The sequence below is a fragment of the Stomoxys calcitrans genome, chromosome 5, assembly GCF_963082655.1.
Source record: "Stomoxys calcitrans chromosome 5, idStoCalc2.1, whole genome shotgun sequence".
Lineage (NCBI taxonomy): Eukaryota > Metazoa > Arthropoda > Insecta > Diptera > Muscidae > Stomoxys > Stomoxys calcitrans.
In genome coordinates, this window is record NC_081556.1 from 159999300 (window position 1) to 160024800 (window position 25501).

Genomic DNA, 25501 nt, shown 5'->3' on the forward strand with positions numbered 1-25501 from the left:
TATCTTAATCTGAACCGATTTCCATGAAATTCACCAGCAATGTCGAGAGTCATAAGAAAAGTCTTCCTGCAAAATTTCGAAAGTATCCATTTAAAACTGAGCACTTTCTTGTAACATTTCTCAAAATCAGACGCATATATATATGGGAGCTATGCCTAAATCTGAAATACAGTGGCAGTCGTCGAGGAAAGCGTTGTACGAATTTTTGGGATGATTGGTCAATAAATACGTTTACAGTGGCTCTAGGAGTGAAAATCGGGCGATATATATATATGAGAGCAATATCTATATCTGAACCATGAAGTTCACCAGTAATATCGAGAGTCATAAGGAAATTCGGTTAACAGACAGACGGACATAGCTAAATCGAATCAGAAAGTGATTCTGAGTCGATCGGTATACTTGTCAATGGGCCTATCTCTATCTTGCACTAAGTTATAATACCCTGTACCACAGTAGTGTTGTAGGGTATAATGATTGGATCAATTAATTTTTTTAATTGAATACATTTTTGTATTCAAATATATTTTTTCTGTGATGGAGTTTGTTTGCAAATGCAATTTTCAATGTATGGAGATCCTGCATTATCATTTATAATTTTAGGTTATTTTCGGTTGAAAAATTCTGTGAGCTCAACGATTCAGACGGCGTATGTGTATGTTGTCATTTTCATGTTAATCACAAGAGACAAAGTCAAATGATAATTGCCAATTGTATGAGCTGAAAAAATCTTACCAGTAGTCAGCCTATAGGTAGTTATATCCTTTGTACAGTGTTCGTGTATGTTCAGGACAACTTAAAACTCCAATTTTGAACAAAACTGTACTGAAAAAAATGTTGGCCCCTTAATTTAAGATTTTTCCTTATTCGTAGAAGCAAAACTCTAAAATACAGATGCCATCTTAAAATTTAATTTCCTATTAACTAACGGACATGACCTTCCATTTTAAATTTTGATGACTGATTGATTCTTTATTTACTTCATGTTCAATTGTAATTTTTTGAAAAATTCTTTTTTTGAGCTACAAACATTAAACATTTAAACGCGCTTTTACTCATAAGGCTATTTTGCTTCATACGTTGCACTACAATCTTGTCCCAAGGTCAATGCCTTGACTTTCAACGATATTTTGACCTGCATTTAGATTTTGATCTTTAATAACAAGACTCAAATTAAAGGATTACTTAACCTACTATTTAAAATTAAATGTCCTTAATATGAAGGACAATATTTTTCGCCAAATGAAATGTTCCTCTAAAAGGTTGGAAACTTGATCATCTTTAAATTAAGTTTGCCTGTCTTTGGCTCGAATCTTTAAAATTAGGACAAACATTTTTTCAGTACGCCACTTAAAAAAGGAGCTCAAGATGTTCAATTAAGATATTTGATTTGACCGACTGGTAAATAGTCTTAGAATTTCACCAAAATCAATATTATGATGCCACCCATCCTAAGATGCATAGTGGTTCAAAATTAAAAACTCCTGGAAATAATTTTGTTACTACTAAAAAAATAACAATGTCATCAAATACTGTTTTCTTTGTTAGTTTTTGGGTATGTTCCTATAGAAGAGCATGAGTAAGGATTCCTTGTGTGTTCAGGTGGTTGGTTACCTCGGGTAGTGAAATTTCGTATTAACGTTCTAAAATTGCAGAATTATTCCAGGATTTTTCGATTTGGAGCCACTGTGTTTGGTGGGCATAAAAACTAAGCTCTGAAAGCGATTTTCTTTCTATTCTTGTAAACTTTTCATTATACCAGCTTTTCTTCACTCATAATTCCAATATCAAGAAGAACAAGGGCTTAGCTTCTAGGAAATTCGAAATTAATTAAGTGCAGAACTTTGTTTTATGGCTCGTTATGTGATTTAACCACTGAACCACTTAAGCTCTTGATGTGCTTGTAAATTAATTAACTCTTCGCAGAAAGGAAAAAAATCAAACAAGAAATAAAAATAAAAATTAATCGCTCATCTCCCAAGCACAATGATGCGTTAAGAGTGGTGGTGAAGTGAGCACCAAGGGCCTGGAGCACAGCAATTCGTAATGAAGGACCCAAATCACTGTCACTTGAAATTCGTGTTGGCCAACGCCTTATTAGAAAAGGCTTTGGAGATTATGAATAGTGGCAATAGTCCAACTTTAGAGTGCATGGGGAAGGGTTGGGGTAGGGTAACATTTTGATTTATAACGACAATTGTTTAATTAAAACTGGGCCCTTTAGTTGTGTGTTCTTTTTCTTGTAGGCAACAATTTCTTAATTCAAAATTACACTTGAGGCTGGGGGCAGGAGCCTCACTTGTATCATTCCTGGTGACCTGTTTGTAATTATTGACTCAATGGCTTGTGAATGGTAAGTTTTGTAGGCACTTTCGGGTAATAATTTTGCATGGCTCAAAAGTGGATGGTGTCCACTCACCATCCTTGAGCATACCATACTTATAGCTGTGTATTGTATATCATTAACATAGTTTTGCACAAATCCAAAATGAACAGAGATAAAACAAAGGTGGAGGAAGAAGAGTAACAATCTAGGAAATCTGCAATCTACCAACTACATTTGCACTCAGAACTTTTGTAACAAAATAATTATTCCAACATGGTCTATTCTATGGGATGTGTTGGTGGTGGTGAGTATGGGTGGGTTGTGGGATAGGGAAGATGAACAACTTTTAACTTTATCTTAAATGGAACATAGAATGGAAATGTTGGCAAATGGCTGGCAAAATAGGTTGGCTGTAAACAAAGGTGACAAAAAAAAAAACACAAAAAGCCACTAAAAACCATAAAGAAGGACAAAAAACAAAGCAAAGATAGAAAAAGTATCTACTATAACTCCAACATTGGCTAATTCTAAGGGGAGAGGGGGATAGGGGTTGCGACTTGGGTACGTTTTTCTCCAAACAAATTATTAATTAAAATGTACAAAATGAGAGAGAAAGACGTAGGCGAGTAGTAATAGTAGAGACAAAGAGCGAGAGGTATAATACGGGGAGAGAGTTTGAAGGAAGGAAGAAAATTGAATTGAAAAAAAAAAAAAAATAATCTCAATGGCGGACCTGAACTACTAGAAATGTCTTGTGTAGGCACTGGAAGTCCTCCTCCTCCTCCGAGACCTGTTCCACACCATTGCTGCGATAGTTCCTGCTGCTGCAATTGGACACCCAAAATGGGCATATGTACGGGCGGTGGTCTCACACCACTGCGGACGGGTCGACCGCTTGCTGATGAACCGCCTGCTCCCATGGCTGATGGACGATCGCTACGCTCGGGACACTCAGGCACATTTACAATGGGGATGTCGCTTTGGGATAGGCCATCTTTTGCCGCATTCTGGACGGATTTATCAGCTGCAATAGTGGTGGCGTTTTTAATGTCGCCCGCTTGTTTTAATACCCGATAAACTTGATCGATATCGGTGAGTTCTAATTCATTGATTGATTGATTATGAGGGTGGTTGGTGGTTGGTTGATTGATTGATTGGTTGATATTATGGATTTGGTCACAATTTGATTTTGTGATTTGGGGGGTGGTTTTCGGTATAGTTTTAGCCAAATTTCAAAAAGCCGATAGTTTTGTTACCAATTACGAATGTGATGAGGAGGCGACATGTTTTGATTTTCATGGAATAGTAGTAGTACATAGGTAATTGTTAATAAGGTATGTTCTTCTTTAGAGGGCAGGGGAATTAGATACTTTAGTTTTGGAATAAGTTTGTATAAAGGTGGTTTAAGTTAAATACGGGTTTGTGTAAATTCATTAGCATCTTAATACAGTGGTAGTGGTGTAGCGTTGATCACCTACATTATGTGTTTTTCAGGGGATATATGCATACACATATATTCTACCACTAAGGGTAAGGGGTTTCGCAGCAAAAAGTGTCTTATTTCGTCGCAGAGTAAGCATTTTATTGAAGAATCTTTACTTCAGTAAAAGCTCTTACAGCTTTCCTTTTGCGGATTTTTCAGTGTAAAGGAGTGTGTTTTGGTGATGCATTTAACCAAATGAAATTCTTACATCATGGTACATTTGGTCTGGAGATGTACTTATTTCTACCATTGTATTTTCAATATGCCATGTAATGATACCTTCTTAATTTCTTGTTTTCATAAGCAACCCAAAATGAACAGTGTTACCTATTGCAAGCAATGGAGGTCAACGGAAATTCTTCCCCAACACCAATAAGCATCGTTTATATTATCCTATTCGAATCAAGAAAGTATGTAGTAAAGACCTGTTTCAAACATCTTGATCGACGGTACAGTAGATGGATAGCTAATAGTTAATATGTCTTCTTTATTGTGACATCATGCATCTTGTAATTTTTGAGTAAATTTAAAATAATTTGGCAAGCTTTAGGTCAGTGTTCCCAATTAAAAAAACGGGATTTAAAAAAAAAGTTATTCCCTGAAGCACATATCACACAGCATGTTAGATATAAATTGATGAAATTGCATTCAAAATGCAAAATTTCGTACGAACAAGGTGATCAAGATGCTCCCTTATCCTTCAATGTCCTAACGCATATCATCTGGAACACACCTAAGCCCTGACAATTCCAAATTTCATTATCCCTGATCGCACCATATATTGTTTTCGTGCTATTGTTGTATGCGTATTCTAGCGATTCCTAACTTAAGTGATCAAATTGAAAAAGATTTCCAGAATAAGCCTAGTACTGACTTCGATTCTACGGAAAATGTTGCAAAACATCAACTAAATTTTGTGAAATCTCACAATCTTTTCAATTGTGTTGACAAATTTGTTAAGTTGTAATTAAACTTTTTTATTTGGCATGCAAATGGTTGTTTTTGGTAGTAAACAGTTGCATGTTGACATCGTTGTTACCATATGTCAACGAAAGTTAAAACAAATTTTTCTGCACACTTGCATATTTGTATATGAGAAAGTTAAAAGGAAAACCTGAGCATTTCTTGCTCAATTTCGTTACGGCAGATGCCTCAACTCCTACAGAGCTAGGATTAATGCCAACGTGCGGGATATGTGTCCTGATTGTGACCTGGAGCCACACGAAACCCGCCATTTGTCGTTTTTTTTTTCTCCGACCTCAGGCCGATGTCGAAGTGGAAGTAAGGGTAAGCATGCTCAACTTCTAAACGCTAACATCGACTCCGCAGCCCTGAGACCGATAGCCCTTTCTATGGTTCAAAGAAGCTCTGTGCATCTTCTTACCAGTCTCGACTTTAAACAGTTCGTCGCTAGAGCTTTTAGCATTTCATGATATTCTGCTCCATCCGCCACTCCCGCTGGAAGGAGAAAGTATGGCGAATTCAAGGAAGCGATCCTGGAAGGAGTGAGCTGCCGATCTCTCGGGAGACTAAATACCTGGGCATAATTTTTGACTATAACTAGAGAATGAACGTTGAGAAGAGAATTAAACGGAGGCTGAGTGCGCTTTAATCATGGCACAACTCAATAGCCAGGATTTGGGAACTTGAACCCGGGGCGGTCTAGTGGACGCACACTTCTTCGGTTTGCCTAATCCTTAACTATGGGCCTTTGCCTTTGCAATTTTATGTGGAGGTCGTGATATTGAGGTCTGCCGTCTAACTGAGGGAGTCAGGGACATGACCTTCTACCGATTCCGGGCATTTGTTTGTTCTGCGAAAGGCCCAGGAGTGGAACGATTGCGTAGCTTTGGATCTTTCTTCCATGGTGACTTGGAATTTGTCTTCTCGGAGAAGGAGCTTTGGGCTGGGAGTGTCCCGAGCTTCTTCGGTCCCTCTATTTGCATGGATGGGCCCAAGTTGAATGGCGGCACTGGAGCAGGGATTTTTGTTGAATTCTTAGAGTTTATGGAGTCACATAGAGTTTTGGACGGATGCAGTGTCTTTCATTATTCAAGTTATCTCTTAAAAGGACAACAATTTGAAACTAACAAATTTATAAGCAGCTGATTGTTATTGTTCGCTGGAATTAATATACAATACATGTACATTTAAAATCCACGAAATTTGACAATGTTGCTAGCAACATTTTCAAATCATTTCGTAAAAAGAACTTAGTACAAATTTCGTAGTCATTTCGCAAAAGCTTTTTTATAGGGAATTTGGACAGTTTTTCGACAAAAACTCGAAGTCAGTACTAGAGCTTAGAGAGTGAAAACTACAGTAGAATGTAAGGTATACGCCCTTCATATAACCCGTCAACAGTTCATTATAGAGCAGCGCGCAATTCTTGTGATAAAAGTGTTATATAGGCACTCAGAAAATGCAAATATGTAATTCTCCTACCGCCCAAAAAAGGCAAAAAATTCATTGAATTCGCCTCAACTTAAAGACAGTGGAATGACAAAGTTTAATCATAACAGTCAGCATTGTTGATGTACAATAGTATTGATTTCAAACAAAATCGGGTTTTCCACCACTTTGCAACTCACATCTTTTTTGGTTGATTAGGGTTGGACACGAATGATCTGTTATCATCGGCCGGAGGAATTCCAAAGAATCGACCGGAGGAATTCTGAAGAATCGACCGGAGGAATTCTAAATAATATATAAAACTGCTCTCTATCAACTAGAAATCCGTAATCTGTAATCGTTAGATGTCGTTAGAGTCCGTGTGAGAGGTTTTCAATTTTCTCATCCTCGCATAACCTTTAAAGGTAGGTTATGCGAGGATGATGTGTGTCCAGCATATTCGTTCGTATTCTTGTCTTTATTTAATTTGACAATTTATATTCGGATATAAATAGATAAACAGAATATTGTTCAGGAAACTGAATGTTGTGTTTGAACAGTTTCGCCGATGGTAATATGTACCAACACTATCAAGTACCAACAATATGAGAGGAAGATGTAATTTATATCCAACATGTATATCTTGTGTCCGCTTGACTTAACCAATTCAATTGTTTCTCACTCATAAAATAGTTCGATTCAATTTCTGTGTATGTTTTGGAATATTTAGTTTTGTATGTCTTGGAATATGTTTTGGAATATTCAGTGTTGAAAAGATATGGTGGGAATGATAACTCAAGCTACTTTAGCCGCGTCTCTTTCGAATAGGATAATATAAACGATTCTATTAAAACTAACATTGAAAATTAAGTAATTGGAAAAGTTACACGGAAAATGGAAATAAACACTCACTATTGATGACAATATGATGTGTAGCCTGTAGCGTAGGAGACCTATTTTCTTTAAAAAAAATTGCTTTATATAACGACGAAGACTCTCGAGTGATATTTTGTTGGCTTGTCATGTTTGTACAGCTTAATAAATGAATATGTTTGATATGATATTTGTATTTATTGTATGTTTACACACACACACACATAGACGAGTAGTTTATCACATGCTCCACTAACAGCAAGTTGAACGATTTATCGTCGAGAATAAAATGATAATAAAAAAATATATCTGATATTGGATTGTGTTGTGTGTGTCTTATTAGAAGGGAAGGTAGTTTGCTTGCTTGGGCTATGAGACACACCAAATATGGTCTGATAGACATATGTTGGGGATATGGGACAAAAGGGTGGTCTGTCAGTGTACTGAGGATTTGGTTGTGTTGTGGACATTCTAATCTAGAGGCATTTGAGTTCATATGTGTAGGGTAGAGGTAATTAAACAAATCGAAAAAAACGAAAAATCTTTAAGAAGCAAGCAAAAATCGATCAAACAAATCCTCGGTCTTAGCGTCTAGTCATGGCTTGGCACAAATCTTAAAAGCGAAACACATCTAAGTAATTGTTTTGGTTTATATTTTGTTATCGTTTTGGTTTTTGCTGATTTAAGTTAAGATAGTTAAAATTGAATTAATCACTCTGTATGATTTGTTTCTATTTGGTTTGATTGGCAATGTTGTGATAGATCTGTTGGTGGGGTGGTTTTGTTTAGTTGGTGGTTGATGGCTTGGTTGCGTGGCAGTACCTAATTGAGCGATGCGCTCGATGAACGGCGTCTTTTGACGGAATTTGCGTGGAGACAAAGTTGCCGCCTGGTTGGGTGACATGGGGCCGTCATTATTGCTGTTTGTCTTCGTCGTCGTTGTCGCTGTCGTCATCGCATTGACATTGTCCTCGTCTACTATTCCACACAAACATACACAATTACACATACAATAACAATAACAATAATGCATTATCAATGACTGACTGATTGAATATCTCAAGTCTCAACAAGGTCCTAGTGCTGAAGCATATATTACTCGTATCACTTTTTATTCTTTTTTTTTTTTTTTAATTATACTCGGGTTCTATCTAACTCACATGTATGAGTATTTGAATATGTTGTGAAATGAATGAATGCAAATGCCAGCACGGCTGTTTGACAAATGATCGCTCTGTGACGTCTAATTTTCTACTCCCACGTTTCACTCATTCATTGTAAGTGGCGTTGGCATCGGCAACGCAACACCATTGTGCGTTCGATGATGACCGATTTAATCTATCCGCATGTGAAGTAAGAACATGGTGGCCGAGGGGATGTGCATTGCATCAGCATACACAAATTTAAGGGAAATGGGAACGACGTCCTTGCGCGGCAAATTAGAAATCACAGCCTTTGCACAAGTATGCCACACGTTTACACAGTTAATTGACACTTGACCTCTGAGCCTTATCCAATATTTCGATTGGCAGTCTGAACAAACACACATTCTGTGTATGTATGTATGTGTACATACACAAATGAAAGATATACATTAACGGCTAATTGACAGAGATTTAATTTTGCAATTCTTTTTTTCGTTTCAAACAGAAATAAAAGGGAGACAAAGAGAGATACATTGATGTGCAAGACCGTAGCTGTCAGTGCACTTTACACCTTTCCATACTCCAGGCAGAGCTACTGATTGAGGCGTGATATACGTATTCATCGTCATATCATCACGTCATATTTTTGGACGTGATTTGCACTGTGTACTGTGGAACACAATTAAAAAAAACTGCAAGAGAAACTTAGTGTTTCATATTTTTATAGATGTTTCGACGTTACGTTATAAAATTTAACGTATTACAACTAAAATAGGCAGTAATTTTAGGGTACATTTTAAACCTCAAGCGAAAGAAATTCAAAATAGTCTACAAAAGTGTTCGTCTGTTACTATAGGACTCTTAATATGATCAAGTTATGGTCCGATTTAGAACACATACTTCAAAGTGTTGAGGGTTAAAAATAACTCAATTCTCCGAGTTTCACCGTAGTCGGGTAAAACTGCTCATTTTATCCGCCCGAAAGATCTGAAGCATATTCGATACTAATGTCCATAGACGAGCGGACAGACATGGCTAGATTGCTTAGAATTTTATAGCGATCAAGAATATATATAGTTTGGGGGATCGGAAATGGATATTTCCATATTTTATAAACGGAGTGAGGTCTTACCCTCATTCCTTTGGTGATGGAAATACAATTCCGAAAACATTTTATTTTTTTTGCGCTTTTCAATTTATTGCCAAAATTTCGATTTTAGGAGGTCAGTGTGAAAGACAAATTTATTCTTAATTAAATTTCACCATGTTGAACAGAACAAGCGGAATCTGTATAAATCATATATATCTGTCTGGAAAATCTGCAGATCTGAGAAAAAGAAGAACTTTGTCCCCAGAACTGGCGTTTGTAAGGCCTGCCTGCAAAGTCAACCTTGTTGTCCAAGTCATGAGGTCTTTTACCAATAATTTCATTTTTCTCCTTTGGAATTATTAGGATTTATTTCATTGAGAATTATTTCATTGTGGGTTATTTCGCATAGCCTAAAATTCTAAGACGATTCAACGATGTTCGTTTGTCTGTCTGCACATCTGTTATAACCACCCTACAGCCTTTAAAAATTGCGATATTGAGTTGAAATTTGGTACAGATTCGTATTTCTTCTGGCGGTACGAAGTTTGGCCACGAAATCTCATCCCATACCTGGATCGAAAATATGCATCAACAAATAAAAAGACGTTAAGTTCGGCCATGCCGAACTTTGGCACATATATACCCACCACTTTGGGTATATATGTAAACAACCTTTCGCCATCATCGGGTGAAAAATGCATAATTTTTAGCAGCCATTTCGAAATATGGGCCGATTTGTACCGAATTCGGCACGGACATTTAGTGGTCTATTAAGTACAAGTAATTAGTAAATTTTGTAGAACAAAATATTGGCCTTTTGGTAACAACTCATTGTCCCAGACTTTGGCAAAATGCGCCATTTATGGGCACGAAACCTTAAATCGAGAAATCGGTCTTTATGGCAGCTATATTCAAATCTGGACTGATCTAGGCTAAATTGCAGAAAGATGTCGAAATTTCAGCAAAATCGTATAATAAATGTTGCTTTTATGGGCATAACCTCTTAAATCGGCGGGTCGGTCTATATAATCACGCGATTTTTATACACACCACCGAAGAATGGGGGTATATTCATATTGTCATTCCTTTTGCAACACATCGAAATATCGGTTTCCGACCTCGTAAAGTATATATATTCTTGATCAGCATAAAAATCGAAGACGATCTGGCCATGTCCGTCCGTCTGTCTGTTGAAATAACGCTACAGTCTTTAAAAATAGAGATATTAAGCTGAAACTTTGCACAGATTCTTTTTCTGTCCATAAGCAGGTTAAGTTCGAAGATGGGCTTTGTCGCACTATATCTTTATATAGCCCCCAAATAGACCGATCCGCCGATAGGGTCTTAGGCCCATAAAAGCCACATTTATTATCCGATTTCGCCGAAATTTGGGACAGTGAGTTGTGTTATGCCCCTCGACAGTATTTTTCATTTTGGCTATAGCTGCCATATAGACCCATCTCTCGATTTAAGGTCTTGGGCCCATAAAAAGCGCATTTATTGCCCGATGTCGACGAAATTTGGGACACTGAGTTGTGTCAGGCAGTTTGACATACATCTGCAATATGGCACAGATCGGTCCAGATTTGGATATAGCTGCCATATAGATCGATATCTCGATTTAAAGACTTGGCCCCATAAGAACGCATTTATAATCCGATTTCACAGAAATATGACACAGTGACTTATGTTAGGCTTTTCGACATCCGTGTCGTATATGGTTCAGATCGGTGTATTTTTAGATATAGCTACTAAAAAGACCAATATATTGTTATACACAATGACTTGTATTTATTAGAATTTGGTCCAAATTGGAACATATTTTAATATAGCTGTTATGGGGCATAAGGTATGCATTTTTCACCGGATTTTGACGAAAGGTGTTTTACATATATACCCAAGGTGGTGGGTATCCAAAGTTCGGCCCAGATGAATTTAACGCCTGAAAATATTTTCTGCTCTCGGCACTTTCACAATTTTCGAAAATGTGCAAATTTTTAACTTTTAGAATACGAGATATGGTTCGAGAGCATGAAGAGTGCGCAAATCTTGTATGATAATACTTTGAAAAACATTAAACCCATTTTTGATGATAAAAATTTGCATTTTCATTATTAGGTCAGAAACTTATATAGCAGTTCTCGTAAAGAGTAATTCACTTAACATTTATTCATATTTATCAAAGTATCGAATACATTATTTTGAGACTTATAGTGAAATTGGATGGAAACTTTTTTCTTCTTTTGAGGCCATTTGGTTGCACCAATATCAAAGAGTACTACTGATATTCCAGTAAAAATAATAAAAGTTATTTAGTTGCGTAACTTTATATCACTATTTTCTTAAAATGTTAAACAACGAGTACAGATTTCTTGTGCTCCTCTAATAGAGTGTATGAATAATTTTATTGTCTTTCACACCATTCATAAGAAATAAAGAAGAATTTGACACGAATTCAATATAGATTGATTTCCAGACATAGAGTTACGTTTTGATTGTTTGTATTTGGTGTATTTGCTGTAGTTCAAAGTTATGGCAAACAGTTTTGTAGAATGTATTGTTTTGCTAAAAACAGCCGTTTTGAGAGAACTCATTCGCTTGAGGGATAAAATGTTAGACGAATACTCTTTTCAACTCAGTACACACAACATATCTACGTAGTTGTTCTTGTAATTTTTGAGAATTATGTTCCACAGCTTTGACTTTTGTTTGGATGGAAGGAAACTTCATTTTTCTATTAAAATGTTAATAATCGAGATATTGGATAAGCCCTAAAAGGATGTAGCATCATTTATCGCAAACTTAACGTGAGAGTAAAAATTCTTTGTTAGAATACATTTTGTTGTAAAATATAACTTCGACTTGAATGAGTTATCGTATGATTTTAGATAAATGAAAAGCTTTAAATCACTAAATGATACCAGCAAGTGTTGCCCAGATATTTCGTAAATATTAAAATTGGTTATTGTTAGAGTTGGCTAACGTTACAAACAATCGATGACATTGGGTCAACTGCAATGCTGTTGTTAAACAAAAATAATAAAAAATAAATGAAGGCCCTAGGTAAGCATGGCCACTTTTGGAAATGCCTACGTAGACAATAAAGTTTAGTAAAAGTGTTAGTTTTTTTTTTTTTTGGTTTTTGTTAAGGTAATGACAAATCTATCGTTATCGATTTCGATGCGTTTGTCTTATAGTATTATGATAGCTTTGGTAATGGTTAGTTTCGTTTCTGGCTGCTGGTGCGACAAAATAGAATGAAGCGTCGAATACTTACTTTCTTCTTCAACATCAACACGATTTTCCAATTCCGAGGTGCTTTTCTGACGTCTCAATAATTTCTGTTTGGGTTGGCAACGAGGCAACTGTGAGGCACAATCACCGTGAGCGTTGAGCTTACAAATTCGGCAGCGTAGACCTTGACGTGTATGTCCTGCGAGCAGAATAATACATTTTGGGAAAAAGTTCATAAAGTTAGCACACAAAGGGGAAACGGAAAGCCTGTTGGAGCCTGCCATGGTCAATGGGGGAGCACTACAATCTTTAATTACCTCTTAATATCTGTGAGCACACATCGCAGGCTGTTATCTTCTTGTAGGTGTATTCCTGCAGGTGATGACTGCCATCTTCGTTGGGTCGCAATGGCTGTGAGGACCCTCCGGCACCATTACGTCTGTGGGGGCATGGGCAAAAGTAAAACAAAGTTTCATTAGCAATTTCATAGTGTTGATAAAAATAAAACAAAACGAGTTGTACGGCCGCACAGGCCGTGACTTAGTGGCTAAATACTTGTAAGGGATACATAGAGCGTACAATGAAAATCAATAAATGAGAAACGAAACGATGGGGACGCTAAACAGTATGCGAGAGAATGAAACAAAAAAAAAAGAGTGAATATTTATAGAGTATAAAGTAGCTATCTTTGTATGTGGTGAAGAAGAAACAAAAACAAGATTAGCCAGGTACTCCCATTCCTTTTGGTCACACAACTAGCAATGGTCCATTTATCTGCGGGCTCTGTATTTACATAACATAAAATTGGCTTATTTTAATTGCTCTCTACGGTTCTTTGGGGTGGGTTGTGGTGGTGGGTGGGAATCACAGAAGCACAACACTCAAGCAAAAAGAGGCATTTATCACTGTCAATAGGTAATAAATTGGATTGCCTTTCATACCGCAAAATTACAAGCAATCAAGACAAGGATACTGTAGATAGAGTTGTAAGGCTTTAAGCTTTAATGCTTCGTTAGCTATTTAAAAATTCTTATGCTGAAATCTAAGAAGAGATTCCTCACTTGAAATCATTTAATAGGCAGGGAGATTAGTATTTTGAGCTGCAATTAATTTCAAAATGGGATTTCTCTTTTTTTTGGCAAATTGGGTTTAAGATTGCTGGCATCATCTTCAATGTCATAGCATACCACAAAGAATTTTGGTGGTAATTTTAATGATTTGAGTCATTTAAGTGAACAGGACAGTTTTTATGGATATTTTTCGAAGCACATTTTTAAAAATTTCCAAAAACTCTAAGACTAAGAATAATAAAATTAGTTCAGATACTATCCATAAAGAATTAAACAATGCATTTCAAAAATAAATCAAAAATAAGTAAGATAGGAAATATTAAATACAAAACATTTAAATAAAGAAAAATGAATAAAAACAAGTAAAAAGTCATTAAGTTCTGTCGGGCCGAACCCACCACCTCGGGTATATATGTAAACCCCCTTTCGTCACAATCCGGTGAAAATTGGATAACTTATGCACCCAATTTCGGCTCAGACATTGAGTGGTCTAATAAATATAAGGCACTGTTGAATTTTGAATTTCAAATTTCAACAAAATCGGGTTAAAAATAAAGCTTTTATGAGCTTTAGACCCTTAATCACCAGATCGGTGTATATGACAGCTATCTCTAAATACAGTCCGATCTTTACAGTATTTGGGTCGGAGGGCGGGTGGCCTAAAACTGCAAACTGTTTCTAACTTAAGCGAAATCGAATAAAAAATAAAGCTTTTATTCGCTTCAGACCCTTTATCGGGAGATCGGTCTGTATGGCAGCTATATCTAAATATAGTCCGATCCGAACCCTTATTTGGGTCGAATGTCGGGAGACCTAAAATTACACACTGTTTCGAATTTCAGCGAAATCTGGTAATAAACAGAGCTTTTATGGGCTTCAGACCCTTTATCGGCAGATCTATCCATAATGTAGCTATATTTAAATATCGTCCGATCTGAACCATATCCGGGCCCTATGTTGGGTGGCCTAAAGCTAATCATTGTTTCAAATTTCAGCGAAATCGGTTAAAAAATAAAGCATTTATGGGCTTCAGACCCTATATCTAGAGATCGGTCTATATGGCAGCTATATCTTAATATAGTCCGGTCCGTACCATATTTCGGTGGGATGTTGAGAGGCTTGAAACTGCGCACTATTTTAGCAAAATCGGTTGAAAAATAAAGCTTATATGGGCTTTAGACCCTTTATCGGGAGATCGGTCTGTATGGCAGCTATATATAAATATAGTCCGATCCGAACCATATTTGGGACGGATGTCTTGAGACCTTAAATTACCCACTGTTTAAAATTTCAGCGATATCTGGAAATAAATAGAGCGTTTATGGGCTTCAGACCAGTTATCGGCAGATCGGTCTATATGACAGCTATATCTAAATATAGTCCGATCTTAACCATATTTGGGTCCTATGTTAGGAGTCGTAAAACTACTCAATGCCTTAAATTTGACCGTAATCGGTTCAAAAATAAAGTTTTTATGGGCTTCAGACCCTTAATCGGGAGTTTGGTCTATGTGGCAGCTATATCCAAATATAGTTTAATCTGAACCATATTTAGATCAGATGTCAGGAGGCTTAAAATAACCCTCTGTTTCAAATTTCAGCGAAATCGGGTAATAAATAGAGTTTTTATGGGCTTCAGACCCTTTATCGGCAGATCGGTCTATATGGCAGCTATATATAAATATGGACCGATCTAATCCATATTTGGGTCAGATGTCGGGAGGCTCAAAGTAATCCACTGTTTTAAATATCAGCGAAATCAGATAATAAACAAATCTTGTATGGGCTTCAGACTCTTTATCAGCAGATCGGTATATATGGCGCTATATATAAATATAGTCCGATGTGAACTATTTTTGGGTCAGATGTTGGGAGGCCTAAAAATACTCACTGTTTAAAATTTCAGCGAAATCGGATGAATAATAAAGCATATATGGGCATTAGACCCTTTATCAGCATATCGGTCTATATAGCAGCTATATCCAAATATGGTCCGATTTGGCCCGTTCAAGAACTTAACCAGCGTGCATCAAAAAGACGTATTTGTGCCAAATTTCAGCTCAATATCTCAATTTTTGAAGGCGGTAGATTGATTGCAACAGACGGACGGAGAGACGGATAGACGGACAGACACACGGACATCGTTAAATCGTCTTAGAATTTTACGACGATCCAAAATATATATACTTTGTAGGGTCGGAAATTCATATTTCGAGTGTTGCATGGTATAAAAGCAATAATAATAATAATATATAAATAGCAAAAAAATAAAATTTATGAAAGCCAGAAAGTAATAATAATAAACGCATACAAATTATAAAACATAAAATTTGTATTTTCTATGTGAAATTAAAAATGTTTAAGTGTCTCGAAGATTTAGTGATATTTAACCGTAAATACGACTAACAAGCATTATACATATATAAATCACAGAGTCTCTTTTGGCATTACATTTCTTTCGAGTTTGTACACCCTTCCCATCGGACATCTGGGCGTATGGTTTATGTATCGTTTTTGAGAGATTTTGTTGGTCATACGCACCAATGTTACATGGGGGAAATTAAAGCACATATTTTGTTCATACTTGAGACACTTAAATGATAACATGACATGAACTGTAGTCATTTGAAACGTTTATCGAGTTTTTATGCTGATATCACATAGCATATGTACCCATATTTCTTGGACACATAGTTTTGCCACACAGCAATAAATCTTAGAAATGTTAAGGCGGCTTATGAAATGGTCTTAAAGACACTTCCCAACAGCTGGTGTTGCCCTTGCGATCCCTCTCAGAGGATTTACAACTCCCTGGTCTTTTGTATAGGCTCACCAAAGAAATGATACTCAATTATTTGCCTATTGAAGAAATGTGCACAAAATCAAAATGTAAATCAGAAATAAATTTATTTAATGCATATTGAAGAATGGTAGCAGTACTATCTATGTACATACATATGTATGTACGTATGTACGTACGTGATAATAAATTGTGACTATATATCGTTCTATGAATATGTACATAATGTGATGTGCTGATTTATCAATGCTTATATTTATGTATATTTACATTCATACTTTACATAAGGGTTCTATGTGTGTGTGTGTAACTGTTTGTGCGGCTATTTTTAAATTTTGGGATGTTTTACTCAGCAATCCTTTGGGGTTGCTGTTGTCACTCATCTGCATATGTTTGCTGTACGCATTTCAGCTGGGCCCTTTTGCTAGAAAATTTGCATATTTTCCCAAGAATAAACTGATATTCAACAAGACCACTTAGGCATAATTCATGACATCTATCCGCATATCGATTTACCGTTCAAAAGAGGAATAACTTAACCAACGAAAGGAAGCGTTGTATTAGGCAAGAGGCATTCTTCACAAGTTCATAAAGATGTTTAAATACTAAATACTTAGAATCCTTTAAAATATGCTCACGACTATTTTATGTTTTTCTCCTTAACTCATTCGCAATGGGAACATTTTACATATCACTCAGATTGCCATCAGATTAAGGTTAAAATGTTGTTTTAAATGTCATTTTAAAGTTACTGTTGTTGTACTTTTTTTCTTGCTAGAGTTGGCATTTGAGTTTAGTGCTTATATAAGATATAATTCGCACATAAATACAAAGAAACGTTGAAGCAAAGTTTTAACAGCAAAACACCCGAAGATGGATTGAAAATGTATATCTTGGTAAGAGTTAATCGTTGTAAATGAACAAAAATTACACCAGACAAGACGGACATATTACGCGTGAGAATCAACAGTAAACACAGAAGAGGAGGGCCAAAATTTCGATGGAAAGACCAAGCGACCAATCTAGAAACAAGATGCCAGAAATTGAAAAATTAAATCATACGGTCTGTGATAGGTATGTGAGTAAAGAAAGAAGATCCTATTGACTAATAAAACAGAAAGTTTTGTTTGTATTGTATTTTCCAAATAAAACCGAGTAAGTCAATGATTAAAGGTAAGAAGACAAGGCTATTACTGAAAGGAAATAATTAGGAGGTCAGTACAGCTCTTAGTATCATAATGGGATACATAGGACTACGAGCTCACTTTTGCAAAATCGGTGCAGAAAGCGTTAGCGTCAAGGGCGATGGATTTCCTATGTCATTGCGCAGCTTTCACGACTAACAGACACCGGCACTTGGGTGGGGACACAATACCAGGCATGAAGCAACTTAGGGTTGTGGTGTGAAAAACAATTAGGGATTCGAGATTACTTTTTGTTTTTTTAAACCCAACCTAACTAGTCAAAGGTCGTGCAACTTTCATAATACCCTACACCTACCTAAAAATTTTGGGCGTATCACTAAATATCTGAATCTGAACCGTCTTTTATATAATTCACTCGAAATATTATCAGTCGAATGAGAGTGGTTTGTGCTAAATTTCGTAAGAATTGGTTAAAAAATTATTGCAAGTTATTGCAATACTGTTCAAAGTTGGACGAGCATATGTATGATAGCTATATGAAAAATTCCATATTCATAGTAGAAGTTACAGTGCAAAATTTTGAGAGTATCGGTTGACAAAAGCGCTTGCAAAAGCTGTAGAAGTGAAAATCGTGCCAAACATATATAGGATGCGGGAGCTATATCTAAATCGGAACCGATTTCTATGAAAATCACCAGTAACTAAAAGAGTCATGAAAGACTCCTTCGTGCCAGAATTCGTGAGGATCGGTTGACAATCGATATTTCGGGCAAACTCCGAACATATTGTCGTAGTAGTCGAGGATTTGAACTATTTTACAGCAACCAAATCTGGAGTTGGTTGTGGTTGGAATTTTTTTCAAGTAGTCATATCGGTGAATTTCAGTACTTAAAGGGCCTTTATCAGTATATTGACCAATTCGGATAATTCTTGGCACGACGCTGATAGCAGAAGTCTTTGTATCAAATTTCGGCCTAATTAGTTGAAAATTGAGGCCTCTAGGAGCTCAAGAAGTCAAATCTGGGGATGGGTTTTTATGAGGACTATGTCAGTTTATAGATCAGAAGGCAAAACCCAAGTCCTTGTGCCAAATTTCAACCAAATCGGATGAAAACTAAGCCTTTTAGGGGCTTAATAAGTCAAAACCGCGGATCCGTTTATATGGGGGCTTTATCGGTATATAGGTCGACTCGGACCATACTTGGCATGGATGTTGGAAGCCATAGCAGAAGTGTTATTGCCAAATTTTAGACAAATTAAATGAAAAATAAGGCTTCTAGGTGCTCAAGAAGTCAAATCCTGGACATGGCTGGAACGGTTTGAATGGGGGCTATATTAGAGTTGGCAAAATATCAATGGCACTCTCGATACCAGCAATATTTAGTTTTTTGTTTAAATAACGATTGATGTTTTTCCAATCGATAAAGTTAAATTTTTTGCAAAATTGATCAAAAATAAGCGATCCGACGTATCCTTTCCGAGTGTATCCTTTAAGACACATTGCGCATATAGGGGACGCTATTTTCATCCGATTACGATAAAAATCTGCACAATGATTTCTCTCATGACTTTCAACTGACTTTATTCTGTCGGTGCATTAATATTGTTTTTTTAAAAACCGATCTCTTGATTTTTACTTCTTCTTTACTTACTTTTTATTTGAAATATAGGTAATGGGAAATTAATGATAGTATCGATACTATCGATATTTTTTTTAGAATTTAGGTTTTCTCTTAAAAATCTAACGTTTGGGTTATGAATTATGGAATTGTTGGTTAATCGAATAATTTTTATTAAAATAGGGTACAGTTCAACAAAAAAAAAATCAATGTTGCCGATAGTATCGACAGTGTTAAAAACTAAAGTTTAGATACTATCCATAGTGCCAAATTGATTGCATACATAATTTACAGATCTTCATAGCATACGAATTTACAGATCCAATTTGCATTAAAATCATTGCTAAAGCGGAACATCCTATTATTCCATAAATTACCTTTTTTTAAGCACCCTGTCATCAAAACAATTCATTTAATAGCTATTGAGAAATAATGTGTTTTGATGATTCCCTGCCACAGATGGGAGGAGTGTGGAGAGGTGATCGACAAACATGCAGCAAATGTATTGAAGAGCTTGCAAAAAACTCGATAAATTATTGAAACAATTAAAACTACCGGAACTCACACGGAGGTGCTTGGCGCTATTAATTACGTAAATTACAATTAAGTCATATTGTAAAAGCCATCTGATCAATTATTTATTTATGGGGCCGAACAGTCAAAAAGGGAATTCAACGAGGCAAATATTTATGAGCTGAAATATGTATAAGAATGGCAATTGAACATCGCTGCATTTGAATGACACAGGGAATTAGAAACATGAAAAGGCAACAATGTCACACAAAGGACCAAAGAGTCCCCCATCGGGGTTTTGAGTAGGGGGTATGTTGACGTAATTGAAAGGCCATTGAGGCTGTTCGTTTTCATTTACATATTGAGTGGCTTAAATGCTCAAACGTACAGAGAATTAAGGCGATAATCCTACATCAAATTCACGGATTTATTTTTGTCTCTTCCTTATGCCGCCCTTGTTGACGCTGGGGATTCCCTGAATTTGGCTAATGGGATTACACTAAAGTCAATGTTGATGCCAAATTTCAGGCAAACACTTTGTCTCAGTTAAAATTTGAATCTTGGCACATTAACTTTGAGATTTAAAGGAATTTGAAATTACTGTGTGCTGGGATAAAGGTGCTCCTGCCCGCCTAATGACTCCGAGTGGCCATTTCCAAGTAATTTAGTGCAAGATAACAAATGGAAATATTTACCAAATGTTCTTACACCAACTCACTTTGCAGGGCATAAGAGTCGGACACTCACAAACATAGAACAAAGTTTTTGTCCACTACAGATAAATGCCAAGTTTTGTTTTTCAGTTGCCATGGCAAATTGCTTGTAATAAAAGTTAGTCGAGCGTATGATATGCTCGGGATTGGAAAGTGTAAAAATTAAAAGGAATGTGATAAATGTTCACAACAAAGTCTTTGTTGTCGTGGTCGTCGCAATCCCGGCCGGTCTCTTCCTCCACCTGGGATGCGCTTATCACTGGAATCGGCAATCAGGACACTGGCGCTGGTCCAGTGTCCTCGCCAAGCTGTGTCGACTTGTTGGTGGTCATGTCAGCATGGAATTCTCCCAAGACTCACACAGTCCGAACTGAAGCATATTTGGACTTTTCAAATGGCATTTCATTGTTGCGGTTGAATTGTTTTGTTTCCTGCTTGTAAAACATTTGAAAACAGGCAATAAGATCTCATTTGGCCGTCGAGAAGAGTCGAGCTGTTTTCCGTGTATACTGAGGAGAAGAGTGGCCTCAGGCGAGTGTGGGGAAAGCACACAACACGAGGTGTAAATGTATTCCCCAGGGGCGTATCTCTGTAAGCCAACACTGCAAACGCTGGTTTTGAGGTTGCTTTGTGCACCAGCCAAGAGTGTGGAATAAATTTTTGCAAAATTACACTGGGTCGAAGGCAAGCACAGGTCGGGCGAAAACAAAAGTCACAGTGGCACGGAAAATACTATCTACAGAAAATATAAAAATGCCAATCTCAGACAATATTTAGTAGTGTGATTCAATTTGTGTGGACCAAGAAAAACCCAGAAGTTTGGCCACGAAACCACCAAAATCGAGTTTCCGATTTTTGACGACATAAATTTGTCTTCTAGGCCCAGACGAGATGGCAGGCATTCTTGGGTTTTAGATGAGAGTAAATGTTGATTCGAATGTTTGAAACGCAACGCAATGTAAGCCAAGTGAACGAAACTTACTCAAAAGGCGTCCTGTCTCTGTTAAATTTTAAATGTTGTTTAAATATTTTAAATTCTTTGCTCTTTGAGTACCAAATACAGTTAGGTTTTAATTTTATACCAGGTTTTAATTTTATACCATTGATTTTGATCTGGAGGTCTGAAGCTGCGACATTGAATTTATTAATGTCCTGAAATATTAATGTAAGGCGACGTGTTTACAAATGCCTCAATGCCTTCTGACTGCCATGACCAACATGTCATTATTTTGTGCATGTAAAATAATAGATAACTCATTATCCTTAGATTTACTAGCTGCTAAAATATAACGAGTTATCAACAGGAATACCATCTGTGTTACCGGTAGTACAAATGTCATTACATACAACATTCGATGAAGTTCAAGAATAAGCTTATATTTGTAATAATAGGAAAAAAATAATTATTATAACCTTGGTATTGATAAAAATGCCAAATACCAATGAGTGCTGTCCATTACAACATTAAGCTTAATACTATGGGACCTTCATTTTATTGGCATGTCCGAGTGGCTTGCCGCAAAGCGACACAAATCAGTAGCACTAGGAGGGAAATAATGTGGCGATAATAATGTAAAAAATATTTTTAATTTTTTCTACCTTCCCACAAATCCGATGATTGTTCCACATGCAGTGGACGCTGTTGTTCCTGGGAACACGGAGCAACAGCGTGAGCTATTGCAGTTGTCTTAGCGTTCGAAGCCATCAATACAACTTCCAACAGATGCAAGTGTAGTTTGTCACAGATAGAATGTCTGTCTTTACACAAAAATACATGCATTGGGAAAAAGTACAGCTAATAGACAAGGTTGTCGAGTGTGGTTAATGTGGTAATTGTATCATAGATGCGTTTTCACAATTAATACGATTCAAATACAACATACCAACGCACGACCCTTAAAGCCATCACACCTAATATGGTTGAAAAGTCTTCTAACCAATGACGAAACGTGTCCCATAGTGGTTGGTGTGTCTGCTATCTTTTTCTTTCCTTTTCCATTTGAATCTCCGATCATTGAGCTCGTCTCGAAAGAGAAACGAACAAAAATTGTGAAATTTAACGATCTCGCCCTAACAGGCAAAAAATTTGAAAAATGAGAAATAAAAAGTTATAAAATTATTTTGCTGGTCCGAGATTCGAACTCTGGACCTTTGTATTGTAAATCTTCTGATGTAAGCTCTGTGCCACAAAACTACTAAAATCACTGCCATGTGTTTAAATATTGGGTCTTTGAATTGAATATGTCAAACATAAACACAAAAGCATGGCCATCTTTGATGAAATACAATAGAAAGATCACATATCGATGAGGGCAGTACGATTCAGGTTTTTAAAGATCAATGATAAAGGTCCCCTTTTTGTAGCCAAGTCCGAACGGCGTGCCGCAGTGCGACACCTCTTTGAAGAGAAGTTTTACACGGCATAGTACCTCACAAATGTTGCCAGCATTAAGAGGGGAAACCACCGCTGAAAGTTTTTTCTGATGGTCTTGCCAGGATTCGAACCCAGGCGTTCAGCGTCATATGCGGATATGCTAACCTCTGTGTATGCCCATAGTTGCATGGGGTGGATTAATATCTGCACTCTTTTTTCAACCTAACCTAACCTACTTTCTATTTGCATAGTCATGTCTTTAGCCTAATCATTTTTATCATAGACCATTTTCATAACGATTAGCTCCACTGTTTTGAGATGAATGAGCCGCCGAAAGGAATGAAGGAACCCATAAAACTCTGCACAACGAACAACTTTCTCAATGCGAAAAGTTTTGTAATTTTCTTGCGCCTTGTTGTTTGTATTGTTGCTGTTGTTTGTATTTTCATTTTCTTTTTGCATTTTTTTGGTTCTGTTCCTCTTTGCTTTTTGCTTTTTGAAAGTTCGTTTCCGCTTTGTTTTGTCTTTGCCACTCATTGACAAAAAAAAAGCAAACAGGAACATGACAAAGGGGATTGGAAGTGAGTGCCTCAAAAAAAAAAAAAAAACAAAGATAACGAAATGAGTGTGAACAACAATAAATATGGCACCAAGTAACGCCTCCTGACTCGACTTCAAATATAGAACTGTATCCTTTAATATGCCCCTTCCTTATCCTTGTGCACTCTAGGTGGGGAAAGCATATGGTAATAGACCCTTATTAAGGGTTAGAACAATGCCCGTGTTGTTTGTTGCAAATCTTTTATGTGAAACCTTTCACATCGACTAACTTTGTTAATATGGACCAGAGAAAATGAATTCCATAAACTTTGAGTAAGGTTAGAGTTAAGATTTGCTACCATTACAGAAAGAGTAGCATCATAACTAAACAATACGACTTAACCGCTTGCAGAAAAAGCCATAGCGATGTGCACTATAGTAGGGCATTTGATGACTACAATTAAAGCTTACGTATGATATTCATTTAGGTGAAGCAGTCAACACACGGAAACTGAACTTACTTTTTGAGTGGGAGTTCTGTTGTTGTTTTTTTATACCCTCCACCATAGGATGGGGGTTTACTAATTTCGCCATTCTGTTTGTAACTCCTCGAAATATTCGTCTAAGATCCCATAAAGTAATACATTCTTAATCGTCATGACATTTAATGCCGATCTAGCAATGCCGATCTAGCCATGTCCGTCCGTCTGTCCGTCCGTCTGTCCGTCCGTCTGTCCTCCGTCCGTCCTCCGTCTGTCCTCCGTCTGTCCTCCGTCTGTCCTCCGTCTGTCCTCCGTCTGTCCTCCGTCTGTCTGTCTGTCCGTCCGTCTGTCTGTCGAAAGCGCACTAACTTTCGAATGAGTAAAGCTATCCGCTTGAAATTTAGCACAAATACTTCTTATATGTGTAGGTCGGTTGGGATTGCAAATGCGCCATATCGGCCCATGTTTAGATATAGCTGCCATATAAACCGATCTAGGATCTTGACTTCTCGATTTGGCTGAAATTTTGCATAAGATGTTTTGTTATAGTTTCTCACAACTGCGCCAATAATGGTTCAAATCGGTCCATAACCCGATATAGCTGCCATATAAACCGTTCTGGGGTCTTGACTTCTTGAGCCTCTAGATGGTGCAATTCCCATCCGATTTGCCTGAAATTTTGTATGCGGTGTTTCATTGTGGCGTCCAATAACTGTGACTAGTATAGTGTAAATCGGTCCATAACCTGATATAGCTGCCATATAAACCGATCTGGGGTCTTGACTTCTTGGCCCACTAGAGGGCGCAATTCCTATCTGATTTGGCTGAAATTTTGCATGAGGTGTTTTGTTATTACTTCCAACAACTGTGTCAAATTGGTCCATAATCTGATATAGCTGCCATATAAACCGATTTGGGATCTTGACTTCTTGAGCCTCAAGAGGGCGTAATTATTATCCTATTTGGCTGAAATTTTGTACAACGGCTTCTCCCATGACCTTCAATATACGTGTCCAATATGGTCTGAATCGGTCTTCAGACTGATACAGCTCACCTATAAACCGATCTCCCTATTTTACTTTTTGAGCCCCTGAAAGGCCGAATTCTTATTCGATTTCGTTGAAATTTTACACATAGACTTCTGCTGTGGTCTCCAAGACTCAATTCAATCAGCATAGCAATTCTTTTCTTTTATCCTTTGTTTGTCTAAAAAGAGATACCGGGAAAGAACTCGACAAATGCGATCAATGGTGGAGGGTATATAAGATTCGGCCCGGCCGAACTTAGCACGCTTTGAATTGTTTTTTTAAATCCAAATCTTCAAGGAACTATACGTTTTTCTCTATGACCCATGGCATTATTGATGCATTCAGCCCAGACATTGATTTAAAATAATTGGGTAAACTATTTACATTCATTTGGTTCTCAATGAGTGAACAACTCTTTCATATGGTGACCGTGTCTGCTCTGCAATTTTGCCTTTTAGGATGTCAAAACTCAAATGAGTTAGGAAGCAACCGCCGTATAGGCCACCCCCCATCGCCTTTATTTCTTTTATCGCGCCAAATGCTAATGCTCCCCTACCAAGCGATATTGTCTTAAGTTTCCATTTTATCCATGTAGATTAAGATTTTTTATACCCTACACCACTACTGTGGTACAGGCTATTATAACTTAGTGAATTAGTTTGTAACATCCAAAAAG

The 25501-nt window shown here is 36.9% G+C and overlaps 1 protein-coding gene across 1 annotated transcript in view; it reads right to left on the bottom strand.

The window, feature by feature from the left end:
- LOC106081914 (uncharacterized) overlaps positions 1 to 25501 on the bottom strand; it is a 380832-nt gene that overhangs the window by 70414 nt on the left and 284917 nt on the right. The window contains 3 exon segments of the mRNA XM_013244184.2: positions 3060 to 3350; positions 12586 to 12741; positions 12860 to 12981. Of these exon segments, the coding sequence (XP_013099638.2) occupies positions 3060 to 3350; positions 12586 to 12741; positions 12860 to 12981 (569 nt within the window).